General features: G+C 36.8%; 1 protein-coding gene across 1 annotated transcript; it reads left to right on the top strand.

The window, feature by feature from the left end:
* Window positions 1–1,205: 1,205 nt before the first annotated feature.
* Window positions 1,206–24,216, top strand: LOC113499577 (photoreceptor-specific nuclear receptor-like). The gene is made up of 10 exons (XM_026880092.1): window positions 1,206–1,435; window positions 6,134–6,237; window positions 16,877–16,991; window positions 20,374–20,528; window positions 20,808–21,111; window positions 21,435–21,543; window positions 22,010–22,124; window positions 22,639–22,661; window positions 22,964–23,267; window positions 23,751–24,216. Exons 1-10 carry the CDS (start codon window positions 1,206–1,208, stop codon window positions 23,987–23,989), a joined length of 1,698 nt encoding a protein of 565 aa, XP_026735893.1. The 3' UTR covers window positions 23,990–24,216.
* The last annotated feature ends 2 nt before the right edge of the window (window positions 24,217–24,218 follow it).

Here is a 24,218-nt window from a genome sequence, read left to right as displayed (position 1 = left end):
TAAAGCTACTTTATAAAATCACGCCAAAATTCCTATAAATTCTCACCCTGCAATCAATTTGTCCTTTCCAATCACTTAATTGATTCGACACATTTGGTTTAAATCTATTCATTATACCAACAAATCACATTTCCTATTCCAAAGCAACAAGGTTCAAAATCGCTTGAAAAATGGATTAGGCTGAGGGTCTACACCCCATGGAAGTTGGAATCTATTAAAATGAAAGGGTGTGATTTGCAATGGTTATTTTATTAGCTTTATCGAGATTAAATATTTTGAGAACATTTTGAGGGTACTCTGATACTATTAGTGTTGTGTTCATGAAGTTGTTCTGTTAGTGTGGGATGGAATGGGGTTTCAGTTGCAATTTTATTTATAGGTCTTTTAATAACTGTGCCATATCTGAAGAAGTCAATTTTACCTAAGACTTAGCTTATAGAAACGTAGAAATGTTGTATTTTGTGAAATAGCAGATACATTCTTATCGCCAAGCCAGGTATCTAAAATAAACTTGGGTAAAAGGGTAGATATAATGGAACCCCATTAGTGAGACTTCGCATTCCCACCGACCGTCACCAGGCTGTATCTCACAAACCGTAATTGCTACACAGCAGAAAATGAGTGTCCAGGAATTAATAAGGAATCATCTGTCTCGCAAGGCCTTACTAGTTACTGCGCTACTTAGACTACAGAGAGAGACTTGATACATGTTATATTGTCTTAACTCAATGCTTAAAGTAGATGATTTTAAACAGTCGTTTCTGTTCACCAGGTGAAGGAAACTCCTCACCACTTCGCTGGTCGCCTCCATCGTCCGCTGCGCTGGTGGCGGCGGCGCTCGCTCCACCTGCCCTCCGACCCTGGCTGCCAGACCCACCCTCTAAGAAGACCAACCACTTGGGTAAGACAGGTTGGCATCCGACCTTCAATTTTATTGTTATGAAGATAAGATTTGTTTTTCTTTACTTTACATTGAGCACTGGTAAAAATAAAATTAAGACCATTCGCTTAAGTCATAATTGAAGTTTATGATGTCTTATAAAATTTTATCCGGAGGTGCCATTTGATGATGTCTCATTGAAATAAAACTACTTTTACGGATTTTCACGGAGAGAAACGGGAACTAAAACTAAACCGCGATAAAATCCGTAAAAGTAGTTTTATTTCAATGTCTAACATTCGCGTAAACCTAAGAAACAACTCTGATGTCTCATCCTAAAAAAAAGCAGGGTCAGATCAGATCAAAGGACCTTCCTTATGCACTTAACACCTGTCTGCAGTTATTTATGTTCAGTGGGTCTAATATCCAAGTATTTTCAGGTCTGATCTGTGTGGTCTGCGGTGATACCAGCTCTGGGAAACACTACGGCATCCTCGCGTGTAACGGGTGCAGTGGCTTCTTCAAAAGATCTGTCAGAAGGAAACTTATATACAGGTCAGTTGTTATGAGATGCTTTACATCAATCCCTTGAAAAGTCCAAAGGACTAGAGCTAGCCAGAGTCGAGCAAAGCATGCGCGAGCGATCCCGTGACTCTGGCTTAAGCGGTAGAAGGGGCCTGGGGTTTTTTTAGTTGGTGAAGTCATTAGCGTTTGAATATTTCTTGTTATTCCTACGTAATCTAAAGTACTCAATAGGTAAAAAGGCTAAAGGACATGGGGCCCGCATAATACTTGTTGAGAAATTTAACCTTAATGTAATGAGGCATTTATTAGGGTCTAATAATTCTATTCGGTTTGGACAATTCCAATGGTACGTTAATTTGACCAGTCTTCTTCTGCAAAATTACGTAGAATCAGAAATTCGGTCAAGATGCCATTAAAGTAAACTAGACAGACTGAACAATAATGCAACACTTTTCACAAATGAAAACTTGAGTTCTGTCAAATTAGATTGTGTAAACATTAGCTGTAATATTTGAACAAATGTATTAGCCGTACACCCGACACCACTAACATCTTTGCTGTCGATAGCATCCTTATTACCATGTGATAAGATTGATTTTGGTGATTCATTATTATCTGGACGTTTGTGGTTGACTGTACAAATTGCACCAGTAAAGAGAACAAGTGAAACTTCTATTTCGCCATTTATTTGTTTTATATTTTGTTATTGAACTGTATGAACTGGTTTTTGGAATGGCTTGATTACTCAAGTGTGGTCTGGGTAATTGTTTGATGTGTCTTCGTATATTAGAGGATGTAGTATCTAGGCCAAAAATATTATTGTCTCGATACTCGCCTCCATTAGTATAGATTTTCTAATTACTACCATATTACGATCATCCAATCTTTGATTCGTATAATCTTGTTTCAAGAGATTTAAATTTTCAAAGTTTGTTTCTCTAATAGTAATATATTTGTTTTTATATTTTGCTTCTGGTATCTCTTATTTACAAATAATCTATCGTTAGTCGCTAACTCCATTTCGCCACGATGGCTAAATTAGTTTTTTTTTATTACTTACAACATATTCACTTCACACTAAGGGCCTTTGAAAAAAATGAAAGTCAAAGTATACCTACCCTGTGATTTGGTCATTCACGAGACCAGCCTACATACATAACAATGAACAAGAAATCCAACTAAAATAATTAAAGCTAAAGCAATCGATTGCAATCTCAAAGAGAAAGTCAATATTCCTTAGGTCACAGATGTGACACAAATCAATATCGGATGTATAACACTTGTACCAACAACTAAAAATGGTGACACAGTGTTACAGACACATGAGTCAAGTGTTTGAGTTGTTGACGCTGTTGACTAACCTAAAACTAAATTGGGACGAGTAGGTAATGAAACGATGGGTGATCGAGTTCGAATTTTTGTGAATGGTGTGCGTTTCTTAGAATTGGAGGTACCCATTATGGCTTGATACGATTTGGGGCCAGAAGAACAGAATTATTGGTACCTGTTAATGTTAAATTATGTACTAATGTAGTATGCAATAAAGAATGCTCTGTTTAGCTATATTTAATGCTTGACAATGGCTGACCAATTATTATGAGAGCGAAAAACAAGAAAACAAATCACTGCAAAGCAAGGACCTCCTTTTTCTTCTTCTGTTTGTTCAGGTCTTTGGCTATCAGCAGCCAACTTTGTGAAAAAGAATCAAGTTCTTCTGGGCCTGCCACGTGTTGTCTGTTTGTTGTTTACCTAGTGTGGTTGCCTCTGCCCAGAATTCATTCGGCATCGATCAGAAGAGACCAGACCAGCTTTCTATTAGTTTAAAATCAATACCTAAAGATTCCTTTATTCAACTTCCAAAAATCAAAACAAACATACATAATCTTTAAATCCCGACCAAAAATTGCAACATGTTAAAACATACAACGGCTCATCTGCGGCTCCTACCAAAAATGACAATAGAAAGAGCGGGGGCACTTGAGCACTTGAACCCTCTTAATCCATCGTAGAACAGAATGCTTCTGTAATTTTTGGTACATCTGTGGCCCGAGATAGACTGCGGATACAGACAAGAGCGGGGCGAGTTATGATAAAATCTTATTAAAAAGTTTTTGTAGATGTCCATGAAGTAGGTTGATAGTGATTTCTTCATTTGAGCAGTTTTAAATGTTCTTACGGAATTGGGAATATTTGTTTGATATTTTGGTCTTAGGTTAAATCGGTGTACGACTGAATTATTGTCCATTTTTTTCAATAACAGTCATTTTCGATAAAGACTTACTCACCTGCTACCATCATAATATTCTTTACCTTCAGTCAAATCGCTATTGTTTGTTTAACATGTTCTCACCATAACATCGGCAATCGAGGGGGCATTTAAATCCGATGTAAATTTTATTTATTTTAAGGTTATTACGAATGAATTTTCTTTGAGTGTATACTGATGTGATTCGTAAATACTTTTATTTTACTTTTTCTTTACCGCTCATTTCTTTCGTAACGTAAAATATTTTGCTCGATAGTCTGAAAGCTACGATCTCTTACTATTTGTTATTACTTGATTGTTTATCCATCATTTTTGATGACTGGAACAGCAAGTTTGGTTGCCTCAAGGCACCTGCATTGGTCCAAGCATGGTACCCCGAAAAGCCCGAGACACAATGATTAAATTCTAAGCTAGTTTATTTTTTTTATATTTACCTAGAAGCAGTCTCTCTTTTAGATCTTATAGCATTATAACAAACAACTGACTACAATTCCTACCATAAAACACCATATAATACACAAGAGCAGATCGTACAGATAACATTAAAAACTGTTTAACATTTGGCCCTCTCCCCTTTTAAGTGGCGTTTCAATTAATTCGCTACCCGTCCTAATGTTATTAATATTGTGTGCACCCTTATGATAGATGGTCAAGTGTGACATGTGTACCGGCTTTATGATTCGCTAATTGATTTTCTGAAGCGCTTTTTTGTTGATATGATTCTAGTATCATTTCTGATCATTCGTGATACTATGAGGAATAGAGGAAAATATACATAAGTGTATAAAACATTAACAGCCAAAAACCACACTTATACAAAATAGTCTGAATATCTGGATGTTAAAACATCGTTACTTCTTACATTTCATCATCATCATCATCATCTCAGCCTATCGCCGTCCACTGCTGAACGTAGGCCTCCCCCAAATCCTACATTCCCCTCTTACATTTAATACATTTAATTTTTTTTATTATTCACGACAGCAATATCTGTTCACATTTCGCTACCGTTTGTTTTTTTATTGTTTTACTAGAGCCACATTATTCCACAGTAAATCTGACCCAGCTATCGCTATTCATTCAGCTACGATTATCACATCAGTTATCAAATTATCCTGTTGCTCCTCATCCAAATTTTAGACACTAAACATCCCAACACAACCAGAACATCAAAAAAGGATCTCCTACCATCGTAAACCGCCATTACAATTCAAAAGCCTAAGTGGCGTGAAACAGGGCGCCATACTTCGGCCACAAGTTCCCTTTTATATAGAATTGCAACAAATGTCAACGTAGCGGTAAGCCTATTACAGAAGGGATTATCAGTAATGAAATATCTTTAATCTGTATTAGTTTCTGTGGTAGCAGTTTGTTGGACGTTAAGGTGAAGTTGTATTGGAGGAAGAATTCTGATGTAAATAGTAAAGATGTATCAAGGAATGAGTGAGAGAACTGATTTGAGTATTTCTAACCAAACCAGCTAAGAAAGAGATGAGAATGTTTGATAAAAATCGGTTGATCCATTTAAAAGTTTCTGAGGGTGAAGGTTCTATAGTCGAGGATTAGTAGAATTTTTAATTTGATGTTTTTAGTAGGTCTTCTACATTTCCTTAATATTTAATGATACTTTGATCAACAAAACACAAGCTACTTATTATGAAAGAACTCAATTTAGAAGTGGATGCAATCACAATCTTACAACCATTTTATTGTGGCTGATGTTCTCTGATTTCAACTCTTCGTTAGTTTTCAAAATGTCATCAGCTGAAATTAAAGTACAAAGCCGGTATCAGTGTAGTTTCACCTTAAGTAACATTCCCTTATATTGATTGAACAGCTTCCGTCGTATGAGGATATTTATTTAATTCGGTTCCGATTGCTTTGTGCTTGTTGGTTGGAAATAAATAAGTTGTTACCAACGACATTTTTTATGTTATGACATTATGAATCACGTTCCCAATAATTCCGAGTTGCTTATATTGAAATCGTTCGTTCAAGAGCTTAAATTAAATCTTATAATCGTCATTGTCTAATTTTCATGTTTGATCATCTGAACAGCCGTTTACATTTGGATTAGCACACAGAAACGGGCGAATCGACTGCTTTTAATTTTGAATATTTTTTAGGGGTTGATTCGCCCGAGACAAATTTAACAGCGGGCGAATGCAGTAAACCAAAATTTTCGCTCTAATACTGTTGCTGTACTACTTATTTTTTCTGAGGAATAGGTATAATATTATACGATTCGCCAGATTCAGCGAATCAAATTCGGACGAATCGACTACTAAGCCTTACACTCCATATACAAAACAGACCTATTGTCTAATAAAGATTTACCTATTACATCACGACTAATATTTGTAAGCCCACATCTTATTGCGAATCTTCCTTTATTTCATCTTCTCATTTGTCAATTATTTTCTCCCCAGTATCCAGTTCACTCAATGAATTGTTGTTGACAGATGTCAAGCTGGTACCGGACGGTGCGTGGTCGACAAGGCTCATAGGAACCAGTGCCAGGCGTGCCGGCTGAAGAAATGCCTCGCCATGGGAATGAACAAAGACGGTAAGAGCTTCATGTGGTAGCTTTAACGTAGATGGACGAATGGAGTTCGAAATTGGACTGAAAATACTAAAATAGAGAGCTCATTTTAATTGTAAGTTGTGTCTTGATCTTGGGTTTTTGTGTTCTTTTAATCCCCGTCGCATAAAAGGGGTGTTATAATTTTTACGTGTTTGTCTGTGGCATTGTAGCTCGGATTGGAAGATATAACTATTAGAGTTGAATTATGTGCATGTTTTGTGCATTTATGAATAAAATTGGTCGAGTCGTTTATAAATGGTTAAAGCTACAATAGTCATCGGCTACAAACTTGCTCCAAAAATGCCAAATATTGAAAAAATAGGCAATATTACGATATATTTATTTTGCATCCTCCATGTAAAGTATACAATTTAGGCAACATGACGCGTTCATTGGCGCTTCCGCATTGCGATTAAACGCCGCTCCAGTGAACATTGATCACTTAAGAGCATTCAATAGTGTTCAACTCCATCTGATGCACATTACACACGATCTAATTTAACTTGCTTCTATAGTTTTCATATTATTATCATTGAAGTAAGTTGGTTTAGCAATAAGTTTGAGAGACTTGGAAGGAATTATTTTATGAATAAAGTCATTGAAAATCATCGTTATTGCTATTGCACGTTTTACCGATTTTTTTAAAGAAAGAAATAGATTTTTTGATTCAGACCTAAATCTTAATAAACATAATCAGAAACGTCGGATACACCATCAGAACATCTCTGTGTAACTATTTTTTTATTGGAGTCGTAAGTACTTTCAAGATGATGCGATACGTTGTCGCCTAATAAATTCAATAGAACATCCGGTTATTTTAGAAGAATTCTAATATCTTTAACAGAGTATAACCAAGTGAAAAGCAAAACAAACGTAATAAACAAGCTTCCCACACAACTCAATCGGATCAAAAACAATATTTGCCAAAAGGAGATTACACAAACACCAGTTCCCACTTCCCATGGCAATCTAAACATGTCAAAACATTTCATATTGCTATAAAAAGCCAACAAATCTGTGGTGCGAGCCCTGTCGCACGCATGCTACAAGTCAATAAGCCATGAACATATTCATGTAGACAGGACAACCCTCTTTACTAACAAACAATTGGAATTAGACCCTATACTACCGGGATTAGGATTAATTTTTATGTGGATGATTATCGCAAATTTTGGGATGCTTTAGGTATGGTTAATTTGGAGTAAATCTGCGAGGACTATTGTGACATTTGGGAAGGACAATTGAAAGCTCTTGTGTTGATGTGTTACTATATTTAATTAGAGCTACTTCATTATGAGGTAAAGATAGCAAGAATATAGGCTCTCTGATATATCGGGACCTACGGCTATATCCAAATAACCTAAGGAGGAAACAGAAATCTGACTGTGTAGATTTTTAAGGAAACATCAATCAAAGTTTGATTCAAGTCTCTTTTAACCAAAAGTTAAGATAATGTTTATCTTCTTTAAGAGTAAATTGCTTAAAATCCGTCATCGGCGTGCGTAACACGAAATCCGTAACCTGCCGTTTTAGATTTGTAAGTTATCCACTTAAATTAATTTTGAATACCTAGGACGCAGTGCCTATGCATCATTGACCAAGAAGGCAAGCCTTTCATCAATTCCCAAAACTAAACATCCATCCAACCCAAACTCTTCTACGTGAGTAACAAACATGAACAAGAAAACCGACACAGCACCATTACCAGAACAAACTTTCAGCTAAAGACAGAAGGGTTGTATAATAGATACAATCTCTTTAGCACACGTGCCGCCACGTGGCTCACCACGCTGTATACAAATTATGGCTTAGGGTACACTAAAAAGTTTAGAAAAACTAAGTCGTGCATACGTTTGTTCATTTAGTATATGATTGGTTCCAGGAGAATGGATGTGGTGTAAAAATTTAAATGCTTTTTTTAGGGGACGTTGATGGTAAAGGAGTTGACAAGTGTGAAGACTTTTTTGGATCGTTAGTATGTGGTTAAGATGCTGGGGCTTGAGGAAGCTAAATTGGGAAGGTTTTTTTTCGGATGGGAAATCATCAAATGACTTTTCCCGCTTTGGGTTGAGAGGAAAGTTAGTATCAGACTTTTACTGACTAAAACCCATCCATGTTCCTACCTTAGACCTTGTGTACCGGTGCTGCGGTAACCCTTTCGAAGAATTCTGCTGGAGGCTGAAGTGTTTATCATGTAAAAATCTGTAAATTAATCCGGACACCCTGTTATGAATGGGAAATTGATACTTAAATATCTCTTTTGTATATCTGTTTAACCATACTGCAAAAAAGTGAGATATTTTTATTCGGAAAATTCAACAAATATAGGTACATTTTGCCTTTAATCATGTTTACTGATATCCACAATACTGAATTGCAAACAATAGATAGTTTTAATTTTATTTTTTTTACTTTAAATGTATTCTATTTTACATTAAAGGATCAAAATAAAAGAATTGAGGCACTGGATTAAGGGGCATTTTTTTCATTTAATTCCCTTTTATTAAGAATCTACTTCATGAATAAACAACATATTACCTCAAACATTAAGTTAAAGAGTATTATGACAAATTGAGAAGAGAAACACATTCTTAACCTCCCTTTATCTAAATAAATTAGTTCACACATCATTGTGCGCGCCCTCCGCCCTGCGGCGACTCGTTCTATTGTTGCTTCTGCTACTTATTACTGAACAATGGAAGCTGTCACAGTTACACGCTGTTCTAGTTATAGGGAATATTGACGTATTGAGAGTAATGTTTTGAGTTGTAACATAAGAAAGTGAAGAATAGGGATGATGAAATTAAAATAAGTAGAAATCTATTTAGTCCGTTTAAGTTAATAAAAAAATTAGATGTAAGATAAACTGTTTTAAAGTTCAGGAGATACAGGAGCTTGTGACGTAACAAATTAGCAAAATTTATACACAGAAGTGACGTCATTAGACTTCAGAGTTTTTTGATCAATTTATTTTTGTGAAACAATAGAAGATTTACGTATTCATTATTATTGATTCAATTAAGTGACGAACATTGAAAATGTGTAACATTATAAGTATTATTAAGAAAAAATCAGTTTTGCCTTGAATTACAATTTTTATTTACATCTTTTTGGACTTAAAAGATATCTGTTTAAGGCCTATTATATAGCTCTAGCAGATATAATATTACAATTCTACACATGTACTATACGCATGAATAAGACATGCGAAAAAAATCGTTATTAAAACAACCCGTTCAATAGAACAGTATAGTGGCTTAAAATACTCTCGGTACCCTTTACAAAACAATAAAAAAACAAATGCAAAAATTCACAGAATAACAACCACAAAACTAAATGTAGCACAAAATCAGAACCATTCACAGATCACGTAATGCCCTAAAGCTGGATCTAATAAGGCGAAACTCTGTCACTCCCATATTATAATGAGTGGGAATCCGCAAACAGATAATTAAGCAAAAACTACAAAGCGACGTCCCTCAGGCGGTCGGCCACATTCAAATGAGCACCCTTCGTTATAAAGTGGGATGTTTAACCGCGCTCAATGCAGCAGATTTAATAATAATTACGATAGTTACTCAATCGAATTTGGACGACAAGTTTGCCTAATGACAAGTATAGGAATTAATTAACACACGGTTCTTGCTTAGATATTGGTAGTTCATGGCTGCTGTTTTCGTTTATCTTGAAATAACAGCAAGTAACATGGGTCCAAAAATCAATAAAAGATCTAAATGTTTTATTTTAAACTTCGCAACTTAAGAGGTCTTCATTTTTAGAAAAACTGCTTGAGAAATATTTTAAATACGAGTAGAATAGATCCATGCAAAGAGAACATAAGTTGTTTCTTTAGATTATCTTCTTAAGAATAATGAGCTACTGATACAAACTATGTTTTTCTTTATTCCCAGATCTGCATGGAATCTACTCAAGATACAGTTCGTATACATTATATAAATACATAGCAAAGTAGGAACTCCCTTTGAAAATTAACTTTAAACACAAAAATATAAAATTAAGCCAAGCCAAGACTCATTAATTAAATCAGGCCTTAGAACACAGCGAGGCTTTTGACAAGGTGAACCTACCATACCATCCGAAAATAATTAGATTGTCGCGTCGACATCTCAAAGCGTAACCAAATTACACTTTCCTTTTCATGCCGGGGGTCCCAGAGACCAAAATAATACAAAGCTTAAAGTGATAAAGGCGTGTTCCCGTCTGGCATGCCTCAGGGCTCGGCGCTGGGCCCTCGTTACTACCTTTATCTTTTTGACACTTTCTTTCCGCGCAAATTGGATCACATTTTCATTGTTCGTTGTTCATGCGTTATGGTAATTCTGTAATGGATGTTTCTGGGTTTTATTAAGTTCCTACTGGAGTTGCGATTGTTTTTGTTTTGCTAATTTTGTTTCGACTTTTTAGGTTTTCATTTGATTTGATTGATTGAGGGTCGTAGGATTTGAGTTCTTTTCTCTTATTCTGCAAGTGTTTCAAATATTATTACATTTATGCGAGTTCGTATATTAATTACTTGAGTAGGTCTACAACATGAAGACACAATATGACGAAATTAAGTATTCTGGAAATTGCTTGTTGTTAATTCCTCTACACACACTACATTTATTGATTTACGTGTAAAATGAGAGATTTTAAAGGTGACATTGCAGATACCTACATCGAAATCTTAATTAGATATCTTAATCGTTTGTATAAAGACGTATTTATAAACAAAACAAAATACTTTCCTCAACTAATTCGTCATAACGTTGATTTAAAAATTCAGGAGAGAGTAGAAGGCAGAGAATTAAAGATTCATTTGTAAAATTAAATGCTAATGGCGGTGATTTTGTGTTTTAATCCGCGACTGTACCTACTCCGTGAGACTGTAAGCTCGGTCTTAAGGTACCGTCGCTATCAGAAGTGCTGCGTTGTTTCTTTAGTGAAGTTATTTCTTGAATTTTTGAATTAGTAATTCCGTGACGAAATCAAAAATTATTTATGCAAAATAGACTACCAAGCAGTACTTTTTTAAATGTCTCAAAAATCATCGTCGTCGTCTTTAAGCAGCACCCCGTATCGAAACGATGCAACAAACTCCACAAATATACATCATCATCATCATCATCATCTCAGCCTATTGCCGTCCACTGCTGAACGTAGTCCCCCAATACATAGTTCCACAAAAATATAGTTCCCAGTTTCCTGTATCATTATTTTAGCACACCTCGTATTTATGACGTAAGCACTTATGATTTATACCCGACAGTTAAACATTGGTGCACACACCAGTCCTCCGAACAGTTTACCCTAACACTTAACTGTTTATACCGAGAGTTAAATCTGCAGTAACAGACACTGATTAATGCGATTTTAATCCATCCATAAAACCCTAAATCCAACCCTGTATTAATATTCTACCGAACTCACAAGGTCACAAGTCTGGTTAATTTTACAAGCGATTTTCGACTGTGCCTCGTTGAGTTTAGGTTGGTTTTCTGTTTGACGTATACTTGGTTTGAATTTCTAACTTTTAAAGTGGGAGTCCAAATTCAAAAGGCTCTAGTTGGAGCCTCGAAAACAGCGGACTATATAAGATGTGGCTTTACTGTAAGCTAAAGCTTTGAATTATGATTATGTTTGTTATTAATCTAGGTTCTATGTTCTATTACGATATTCTGCGACGTTATCTTCAAGCTTTCTTTTTAAAGGGAGTTTCACAAACATTCAAGTCACATGCACAAAGACATCCGGCCTCAGGACAAGCATTTGTGGATCACTCAAATGGATCGAACGCTATGATAGAGGCAGATTGACAATCAACTTTTCGTCGTTGCCGTAAACTAGCTTTTGACGCATCGACTTGATTTTGTAGAGAACAAATATATTAAAAAACACACGTTGACAAATCTGTTCTTTGAAACAATAAATGCGTACTTCTTCAAATGATCTAGAAGTAGAATAATGCACTTCTGTTCAAGACAAATTTGATGATAAGTTATCTAAATAAGAAAATAAATTCACCTCCTTTGACACAACCGCTACATTTGAGACCACCGCCTTACAAGTCTACGTCGCTCTCGCTACATACCCGACCCTCAAACGAAACTGATCCTACTCCACATAAAAATACAGTTCAAATCCCTGTGCCATTAAATCGAAATCAATAACCATTAAGTCGCCGGTTTGACAGAAGTCGTTTATAAGTGAAATGGTAATATATGACTTTATGCGAGAGGGAGCGAGACAGATATATTTTTATTAGTTCGTTTCACTTTAGGGTTGCTGCCTGCACCTGATCCACATCATTTTATTTTCAAATTATGATTGTATTGTGTAAATGTGTAGTGGATTATTGCTGAATTATTTTTCGTGTCGTGGATTTTTCGTTTGTTTTAGATAATATTATATTCTTGTGTATAGTCATGTCTGTTTGTAGGAGAATGCAAATATCGTTAATTAGAAAGAATTCGGACAAAAATCCATCACATTGTTAGAATAGTAAATACCTATTATAGCTTTCTGAAACACTTAAAAAAAATCTCAATTTGTTTCTCAATACTCAATACTCAATCATTTATTGCATTCCATATGTTACAGAGATGGTAGAAAATAAATAGACATCTTGTGTGACATGGTGGTTAAGTGATAGCCACTTTAATTTACCTTTCTAATGCCTTTTCCCAACTATGTTGGGGTGGGCTACCAGTCCAACCGGTTTCAGCTAAGTACCAGTGTTTTACAAGGAGCGACTGCCTATCTGACCTCCTCAACCCAGTTACCTGGGCAACACGATACCCCTTGGTTAGACTGGCTGTCAGACTTTTTCAGCTTCTGACTATCTGTAACGACTGACAAAGATGTAGGAATAACAGCCGGGACCCACAATTTAACGTGCCTTCCGAAACACGGAGGAACTCGTAATGACAAAGATGGTCACCCATGCACGGACCAACCGCGTTAAGCATAGCTTAACCTGTGATCGAATCACTTATGCGGTTTTAGCTTAGCCACGAGCTCCTCAGACTCATTACTTACTGTTTACTGATTACTCTTTTTAGACTTGAATTTCAAACAGTGTTGGAATGTAATTGAAATTAATATAAAATAAAATTCATGATTGAGTCAAATGTTACCGAAGGAAAAAGACGTCATTGTCTGTTGCAATTATTTTGTATTTTCTATTTGTCCGTCCATCACGTGGATTTCAAAATAATATTGGATAAGTATTTTGAAAGTTTTAAGAAAGTAATATATTAAAAAAATACTTAAATCGCAACAAAACATAAACGTTTAAATTTTAAATTCAATAATTAGTAACGTCACTTGTCGGCAAAAGGATACCAACTGATAAGTGACGTCACACGAGATTTTAGCTTACTGTACAATCTTGCATTTTTTTGTTTAGGCGATAAAAGAATCTGACGGACTAGTGATGTCCCAATTACAATTATCCTTAAAGATTTAACATTCCCAGTAACAAAGCAAAATCGATCATCGATTTCAGTTTCCTCTCACATACCGTCCCAGTTAACCGCTACGTGGTATCTTTTAATTTATATTCATTGACTCGCTTTAAAAGAATTCAGCTCACTGATTCGATTCATTCAACAAGCTCGCCAAAGCTCTCCAAAGGTATTTGAAACTAAATCAAAAATCACAAACATATATCCATCTTACTCACACCTATTCATGAAACTATAGTGGATAGTGCTGTCTCGTTCACTCAACACCGGAAATGAGATCTCAAAGATGGCTGCGGCCGGATGTGGGAGGGGCGATTTGATTTATAGTGTAGGAGTAGGGGTAACTATTTGTGTGTGTGTCTGTACGTGTGTGTGCACATTAATTTGTGTTCAAGTTTCAGTTAGTTAGACAGGCGTCAGAGGCATCGGTTAGTTGTATCTTTAAGCTTTTAGATTATGGGGTATGGGCACAGATGATGGGTTTTGACGGAGTATAGAATAATGGTTTTCTAAAGATAATATAATGTTAAATATTCTGTCTTCACGTAAAGGGGTGTAAATATTAAATGTTTGGTAAGAAGAAGAGAACAAGACGAATATAGAATGAGGAGATTCTTGAACTCTTGGTTTTAAACAAAATATTGAACAATAGGCACTCAGTACACTTATCATAGGCATGGAGAGATTACGTTGCATGCTTAAAATAAATATTGAAAGACACTTTGATCTTACGATTCTATACATGGATATGTACCAACGTAGCCACTTTACAACTTTACAACGTAGCGACTTTTTCACGTTTCAATTTATGTGTACTTTAGTCATTATTCTTAAACATCACTGACAAACGGTGGAGGAAAATATCAAACTTGGATTCAAACCAGGTTCTAACCTTTGCTAAGTGGAAAGAGTTCTGAACTCATTTGTGGGTCATTTACAGTCACGGAGAAATACCCACTCTGTGTCAAATCAAGACCGATCATTAGTGTCTAAAAAAATCTAATGTATCGACTCTACAACACTACACATCATCCATAGAACGTTGAGATGTTATTAAAATAATTTTCACTTTTCAAGCTGTGTTAAATGGTCTGTTAGATTTTGAGCAGCACGATTGAAAGAGTAAAGTCCCTTTATCATCACAATAACGTGGTTAGTTTCAACCCCTTCCATTGCCTACACGATACAGAGTGATTAGAAAAACGTGTGGTTATTGGGAATCTCATGCGTCTCGTGAAAAGTCCAAAATTTTAGACAAACTGTCTCCTTACCTGCTCTGAAAATCCTCCAATTATACAAAGACATTAGTGCAAAAACGTACTAACTTTTCGTATCATTAAGGATGGTATAAAAATAAAAACACTAAGGTTTAATTTCACTGTCTAGCTTCAACCGTAGGTACTACCTACATAGGCATCTACATACATATAACTACCTACCTACATTAGTATAGGCTACCTACACATCTGCGGGTGAAGTCAGTAAGGTGCGGGGGCAATAAAATCAAACGAAGCCACCCCTCGAGGGAGGAGGGGGATGGAAGACGGTATGTGACATTTTTATTGCAGTTCTTTTTGCGATTTATTTGCTTATTGGCGAGGGGAAGTTAAGTGTTCTGAGATGTTGAAGGTGTAGGTATGGTTTGACGGTTTACGGGGTAGGTTGTCTCATATAAATAGGGCTTTCTTTATGGGTGGGTTTCTGCTAAAAGTGTGCTATGCTGTGAAACTATTTGTCCGTTTCCAATGATGCCAAAATGATGGTTAAAAAATATGGTTCTTAAGTAGAAATGTTAGTGTCATAATAATTGCAACAGAAAATAGTATATCATGTTACCGCGTTATAGTTTGCAGCACTTGCGTTTGACAGACGTCGATAGGGTTGACAATTTATATCGGCTAACCTTTAATGCCTTCTTTACAAAATGAATATTATTTTTGTAGTAATAAAAGTGTTTCCACTTTCTCATACATAGGCCATGTATTTCCAAACACGTATAGCCTATACGGTACCTAGTACCTTCTTACCCACATATACAATATTAACAATACTTCGACTGATTACATTATCTACCTTTTGAACTCCGAAAAAATACGACCACAAAAATAATGACTTAAATATTTTCAACGATTCTAACTATTAGATGAATATCAAATAACCAACAAACCCCGTACTCTATATAAAAAAGAAACAGAAGCGCAAAGTGACAACCCTACTACAAAGGGGCGAGTGTCGGACACTTTTATTTTGCAGACCGTACGTGTTTGTCTCTGGCTTCAGTACATCCCTATCAATCATAACTTGATGGAGTAGGAGAATATTAGCTATTTTTAAAGCTGAAATAGTATAGAAAATTCATCATTCAAGTAGACAGGTACTACCTAAATATTTTGGAAAATAATGTCTGTTCTCTTTTAACAAAGAAATTGATTTCTTCTCCATGCTGGCTTAGGCAGTAGAAGGGGCCCGGGGTGTTTAAAAATCGGTGGATGTCCGACGTATCCCTACGCAGTGCCCTCCATGTGGGTTGAAGTCACTCTGTCCCTCGGACGTGGCTATGGAATGGCTTTTGCATTTCTAGTTTTTCATACATTATCTTTACTACTGAATCCTCTTAAAGGCTCATATAGGGTTTCAACCTAATGATGATGACTGTTACTCATCTCACAAGATTTCCAGTTGGGGTTCGCGGAAGTCTACGAAAGCGATCCCATTTGGCCTTCGACTGTTGGAGAAGTATTCCAATGATTATAGGCAGTAAGAGTCCAGCACACCCCTTCACGAATGAAGTACATGGGAATTCCCATCGATACAAAACTTCACTAAAATTACTTACGTAAAAAATCATAGCAAAAGAAATGTATTCTTGACAATATAAAATTACATGATAAATTGTGATTGATATCCGCAGACTCACGCAAGATGAAGCTGTGACACGTAATGAAAAAGTCTAGAACATTGTATTATGGTATAGGTATAGACTTTTTTCTTAAAATGACTCACGCACGACTGACGATAATCATGCCCCTGTCGATAACCAACCCTAGCCTATCTTGCGGATTTCTCTTATTTCAACGTTTATATCCATTTTGGTATTGACTAACGACCTTCCAACTGTCTTACCTCTGATGACTAACCCTAGCCAACCTCCACAGCGGTCCAGAACGAGCGCCAGCCTCGCAACACAGCCACTATCAGGCCCGAAGCTCTGCGCGACATGGACCAAGAGCGCGCGCTGAGAGAGGCCGCCGTCGCCGTCGGAGTTTTCGGGTGAGTCAAAAGAGAAACAGGAATATTTATATGAAGAAAGTGAAGTCTATGTAACTGAAATATGTATATTTGGAACAGAAAAATCGATGTCTTAATTAAGTTATAGAACTTTACTGTTATGGCGTCAGCTCATGATTAAGGACTCCGGTTAGGTCCGTCTATAGTTGGGTAGCCGAGTGAGTTAATCGTTGGATCATACAAATATCAACGGATAACTATGTTTCGGTTTGAGGAAGTTTACATAAGTTTCTAGAAGAAAACAACATAATATGTATAGATTTGGAATGATACTTTGATCAGCGGTAATACCTAAACGTACATGCTGTATTATATTTTACAGTATTATAATAAACCAACAACCTGAAGAATAATTCACAAAAAGCATGTATTAGTGAGTTACTTTAATATATCGATTTTCTGATCTTTCAACCACTACAATAGTATTAGTTTAATTCGAAAAACAGCCCAAACTTGCAAACCAGTTGAGACTCCACAAAAATCAAAAACAAAAGATACACAATCAACTTCCAACTTCCAAAAAACATCTCCATAATTTACAAAACCAATCCAAGACAGTACTTAATCAAGCAAACCATCAAACCAGCCACCCTGAGCACATCAAGCGCGCTGACCAGTCATCCTGACCAACCTTTGATCATACGCGGCTTGATCGTCACACCTCACCAGCGCCGGCTTGACGTTCTCCTATTTATAGTTTGATTCAGCCGATGAATTTTCAGGCTTCAAGTTATTTTTCATCATTAACGTATTTTTTAAAAGATTCTTGGATGTTAGTTTAGTTATATAATTAATATCAGTTCTCGAAGTCTGTATGTATGTGTGGATGTTTGTTCGTCTGTCACGCTAAAACCACTGAACGGATTTAGACGAAACTTGGTATACAGATAATTTGTTAACGAGTATGATAGGTTTTATCCTGTTTTTATGTTCTTGTGGAATCATTTTCGATTTCAATTTCGTTGCTTAACCCTAATTTTTATTAGTTATTATGACAGCAGAAATACATCAAATGTGAAATTTTCGGAGTGGTCAACGGTCGGATAGACTTAGTAATAGATTTCCACTTTTAACCTTTAGGTACAAAACCCTGAAAATAACTATTCTAAAAAGTATTTATATCATTAATAGTCGGGATCAAAGTAAGAAAACCCCTCATACTTTAAAGATCATCTATTATTAGCGGTTATATTTCTGTACATATAGACCTACTAATAATGGGTCGTCTATTTTTATATAATTACTGAGTGTTGACGTCACTCCTCTATTTATGGTGCAAGCTTATAAATCAAGTTACTGACATAGTATTTAATTATGGAATGTGTGACTAACAATATCTTCAATAAATAAAATCATTTATTCTGTTCATAGGATCATTATTTCATTTTTTTATCGTAAGAGTAAAATCTTATTAAGTAATTTAGAGTACTGTCTAAACTTTTCTATATCTTTTGAGGGTTGCCTAGGTACCCCTCAAAAGATATTAAAAGATAGTACCTCATTGAGGCGCCGCGGTCTGTCCATCCGTAAAAAAGGAAACACAGAATTTGAACTCTTTTGCAAAAACGCGAATTATACAAGACATTCACCCATACAATAACGCGACAAATCAAGAACTGATGCGACTAGCCAACATCAGCAAAATTCGCTACCGTATTGTTCAAAAAGCACTTAAATATGCCTTCAAGATTTTTATCGATCCGTCAGGAACACCAACGTTTTTTTTTAAGATCGACTCCTGCACTAAGTTATTTAACCCTTTTGTAAATGGGGTTACCTCAAACATTCAAGTCACATGCACAAAGACACTCAAACACAGGACAAGCAATCGTAGATCACACAAACAGTAGTCCTACGCAAGGATCAAAATCGCGACATGTCGCTCACGGTAGATTAAGCTGACGACAACCAGTCGTCTATCCGTGCAGTCTTCTGTTCATCAAGTACTTTCAAGTGCCTTCAAAATGATCCGTCATGAACACCCTACATTTATACACCAGTCCTATATTAAGACCTCCTTTGAACATCAACAACACGTCACATTTGCCACGTCTCGTTTTCGCTTATTCCTTCCGAGAGTTTGAACGCATACAGGCTAGTGAATACAATCATGAAACAAACGCGCATCGCAGTCTCACAGAGATTCTTTGACTTCTCTATTGGAAATGTCCCGTTTGAAACGGTTGCTAGGCAACGGTGTGAATAAAGGCTTTTTGTTAGAAAAATTACTTTCAAAGCTGTGTCGGTTTAGGTCTGTTTTGTTTTACGCTTGTGTACTTTGGTTGTCTGTTTCTACTGGTTTTGCAGTTCTCATTTTGGTGATTTAATCTGGAGTCTAACCAACCATCTTTAAGAACTAAACTACCAAATTCTTTATTTCGTCAACGTGTTCTCTCGATATTTGCCTTCATCGTTTTACTAAGTGACAATTACCTTGTAATACCTATAGGACCAGGAGTAATTGACCATTTTATTTTCCAAGGTAAACTAATCCATGGATTTGCCTAAAAAAATTCATAGAAGAAAAAACTAAGGATAATAAAAACACATTCATAAATAAAAACTTAGCCACTCACCTCTATTCGCCCTCGACCATAAAAACCCCATGAATTTAACATGTAATAAGCTTATGAACTTATCACATACATATTTGGTACACAGTATTGCACTAAGCGAGATTGCTTGAACGATAACCATTGAATTTTATTTGTTTCGAATGAATATTAAAGGTGGGGTTTTTTATTCGCTTTTTTGGTGAATTATGGAGGTTTTTGTTTGAAGGTTTTAATAATATGACTACAATTACTTTAGGTAGGCGGATTCACTATATATTTATAGTGGTATAGACTATAGTATATTTATAAGGGTTTACTCACGCGACTAGTTAGACTGCGATCCCGTTGCCGCGTCAGTTCATGAAGTTGCCTTTATTTTCCCACGTTTTTAAACACTCTCTTTTCTTGTTAGTTTGTCGTTCCGGTTGGATTTTTGCAACTTAATTTTGAGGCACTCCCCGATAAGTCAGCAGGCTGAAATTTTCAGGGTAGCTTCAAAGCCGATGACAATGTAATTTACAACTATAAAATCGGCTGGACCGATTTGATTAAATTTGAATTTAGTGACATTTGAAAACGTGGGTTTTTTGACTCTTTAAATCTCTTAATTTTCAGGATAAAGAAAAGAATGAACCAAGTTTCGTAAAAGGATTTAAAGGAGGATCATCATCATCACCATTCCTTTGACCTTATACCAATTATTTTATTTAGGGTCGGCGCAACGTCTTCTTCGTCCATACCTTTCTATCGGTCGTCATCTCACAGAAATTTAAAACAGAATATGTTTTATAAAATCTCTTCTTCCACAGTCCACCGGTATCCCTCGCTATGGCGTTGTCCCCGGCGCGCTATCCTCTGCTGTCCCCGCACTACGCGCCGCTGCCGCCGCCTCAACCGGCGCAGGCGCAGCCCGACTCCTCACATGACCACAACGAAGATGGGAACCCGCATACTGATAGTGATGGTAAGTGATCTATACTTATTATCTAATTATTGTTGTGCTTTTGTAGCTAAAACGATTGATAATTTTATTATATAGCGGAGGCCATCATCATCATCATCCGCAGCCTTTATCCTCCCACTGCTGGGCATAGGCCTCCCCTTTTTCGTGCCAATTTCTACGGTCCTGTGCTAGCCTCATCCAGACTCGACCCGAGACCTTTATAATGTCATCGACCCATCTTGCTCCCGGACGACCGACGCTTCTTTTGCCTTGTCTTGGCCACCATTCTGTCACCGCCTTAGTCCACCTGCCATCACTTCGTCAGCGGAGGCCATGATGTGACGCAATTAAGGGGATACCAAAAAAGTAATATGAGAAAATTTACGGCCAGTCCAGAGAGACTGACCACATACACGAGGGCAAAGGAAGAAACACGGAAAGGTTTTAGTAAAAGTCGGACACACCCTTTCAAAAGCAGCCTGTGCCAATTTTTCACTTTCTATTTTTTTACAGATGACAGCATCGATGTGACAAACGAAGAAGATTCCACTTCGTACTCGCCGCCGGCTGCCATGAACTATCAACAGAACTGTGCGTCTTATCGGTAAGATATACATTTTATGACGTTCTACTGCTTAAGCATCTTTCGTTGAAAGAGTGTATTACAAAGAGCTACTGCCTATCTGACCTCATCAAACCAGTAACGGGGGCACCACGAACTTAGTAAAACTGGTTGTCAGACTTTCAAGCTTCTGCTTGTTTACGTAATTTAATTACTTAAATTTAACCAGCTCACACAAACGTCACTTTTTGTAACGAATATTGCCATGGTATGTATTTGCCACGATACATTTAACCCCCATATGCTTTGTACGTAATTTTATCTTTCCTTTTTTGTTTCAAACTATATATTGTCTACCACTTCAGGCCTCTAGGAGTTGAAAGCGCCGCAGAGTCGGCAGCTCGCCTGCTCTTCATGGCCGTCAAATGGGCGAAGAACTTGCCTTCTTTTGCCAGCCTCGCATTCAGAGATCAGGTATGTTATCCCGTCCCTATATTATATCTACATACGTACATTACTTCAAAAGTAATAGTCGTGTTTTGTCCGCGATGCACTCTAAAATTGCTTTACCGATTTAAATCAAACTTGCTCACTATGTACAGTTTGATATAACTAGAAAGATAACCAACCAATCCAATTTTTGTATTGTTATCATACACTGACAGGCGGTACGTAATTCGTTATTAAATACGTATGTTTATTTGCAAAAATAAATTATTTTTTCATGTATGCTTCCTGATTAATCAGTAATTTCTGAGCCGATTTTAGTGGTTTTAATAGTTTTCTTTACGGAATAGCTACCATTTGGTCTGATAAAAGTTTCATAGAGTGCGGTAGAACAACCTTTATCATTCCATACAGTTAGGATTAAAAACAAAACCGTATTACAGCAACCTAAATTTCCTGTTTCTTGGTACATAAAACATTTCTTTACTTCCAGGTGATCTTACTTGAGGAAGCATGGTCAGAGCTCTTCCTGCTGAACGCTATACAATGGTGCTTGCCACTGGACGCCGCTTGTGCTGCTCTATTCGGAAGCGATCAGATGGATCAAGGTGAATATACAGAATATACTTCTCATAATATGAATTACCTTAACACTTACCGCGCGAGCTTTGGGGGAGGCCTTTGTCTAGCAGTGGGACACAGTGGATTAGATAAAAAATGAATATAGGTATACACGGTGATTTTTTAGTCATCTTACAAAAGCAGCCCAGTTCATGTAACCAATGACTAGATCATGTTCATGATAAAAAAAATAGGTATTTATGAGATTTGAAAAAAAAAATGCAATTTTTATTCAATATTATGATGCAATTCGTAGTTTTTTAGAAACACGGCTCTGTTGCGAGCGCGGTCCGAGCCTTGTAACAATGGTGAGGGGCGCGGGCGGCGGCGTTTTTATCATTTTTAAGAGCATATTAGATTTCTCTTGTTTAATTTTCTTCGTACTTATTATCTTAGTTGATGATAAAAAAAAAATCGCGCCTAGGGGTAATTTACGTCGGATACATGAACTGGGCTACTTTTGTAAGACGACTAAAAAATCACCGTGTATATGTATTTCAGAGTTATGCTACCACGCCTGCGAAGTTTCTAGCTCCAAAACTTTTTTTATACTGTTATACATAAGTTTCCAAAAATAATCATGATAATAGATGTAAAATACCCGCCGCTAGTTTTTGCTGAATCCCAGTAGTAACGCCTACTATTGTATCGTTTTTCTATGCACTTGGTTACTTACATGTTTTTGACGAATGCCAAGTTGAGGTTACCATACCAAACCCTCTCAGCGTGATGTGTCGCGGTTTCGATCTCCGCATAGGATAAACCTTTGATTAATCCAGAAATGCTTGTCCTGAGTCTGGGTGTCTTTGTGCATGTGACTTGAAAGTTTCGAAAACCTTTCGACACAAACATTAACCTCCTTAGTGCGGGAGCCATATTGCAAAAAGGACCTCAAAATTATCTATACGTGAATTATCCTAATTCTACCGTGCAATCCTCCGTTAATGTTTTCTTGACCACAGAAAGAATGCTCCTACACCTACATTGCATCACAATAAATGGTTTTGCAGAGAGCGGCGTGGACTCGGCCACGCTGCGCCGGTTGCGGGAGGTGCTCGCGCGATACCGGACTGTACTCGTCGATCCAGCTGAGTTCGCTTGTATGAAGGCTATCGTCTTGTTTAAATCTGGTAAGGTGCTTTAAGAGGTAGCTGTCTTTCTGCTCTTTTCAATCCACGTCAGAAATGAGGAGGTATTTTTAAGTTAAAAATTTAATGATTTTATTTTAATTATAAGACGTAAAAATAAAGGTCTTCAAGTAAAAACTATTAAACTTGATGATATTTATGGTGGTAAATGACAAGTATTTAAAGTGAAATGAAAAAAGGTCCAATAAAATCGGTTCATCCATTCCGAGGTTCTGAAGTAATAAATAAGCCTAAATGCGGCAAACGTAAGTTACGTTTACCGTGTTACGTTACGTAACACGGTTCACGTTTACTCAGTAAGAGTCTTACACTGCCCACTTCTCTCCTGTGGTGTCCAAGAGGATTCCACCAGCTTACCAAAAATTATAATAATCTTACTCTCTTTACATCTCTCGGTGTAGCCATCATACAACCATCTACCAATTCGGCGCAAATATATTTTTTATCATATTAATTTTCTTCCAGAAACCCGCGGTCTAAAAGACCCCCTACAGATAGAGAACCTCCAAGACCAAGCGCAGGTGATGCTGATGACTCACGCGCGCACCGCCCACGGAACAGCCCCGGCCAGGTTTGGTAGACTACTGTTACTCCTGCCGTTATTACGTCTGGTAACCCCACAGCAACTGGAAAGGGAATTCTTCGCGAAAACCATCGGACAAACGCCGATGGAGAAAGTTTTAGCTGATATGTATAAGAATTGAACTCGCGTAACTCTGACAATTTCAATCATCTTTGCGTGTAGTGTGATGTGTGAGTAATTCTTGTAAATATATGACATTTATCCATACCGCTTGCTTTTATGTTACACAATATATTGAAGCTTCCATGATAAGCAATCGTACTCACACGTAGATTGACGTGCATAGATGAGTTGAACTATCTTTATAAGCTTGGTGACATGGAAGAGAAAATTTAAAGGAAATGACTAGG

This window comes from Trichoplusia ni, chromosome 12 (assembly GCF_003590095.1).
Source record: "Trichoplusia ni isolate ovarian cell line Hi5 chromosome 12, tn1, whole genome shotgun sequence".
Lineage (NCBI taxonomy): Eukaryota > Metazoa > Arthropoda > Insecta > Lepidoptera > Noctuidae > Trichoplusia > Trichoplusia ni.
The sequence above is the reverse complement of the archived record's forward strand: the minus strand, read 5'-3'. Positions and strand labels throughout refer to the sequence as shown.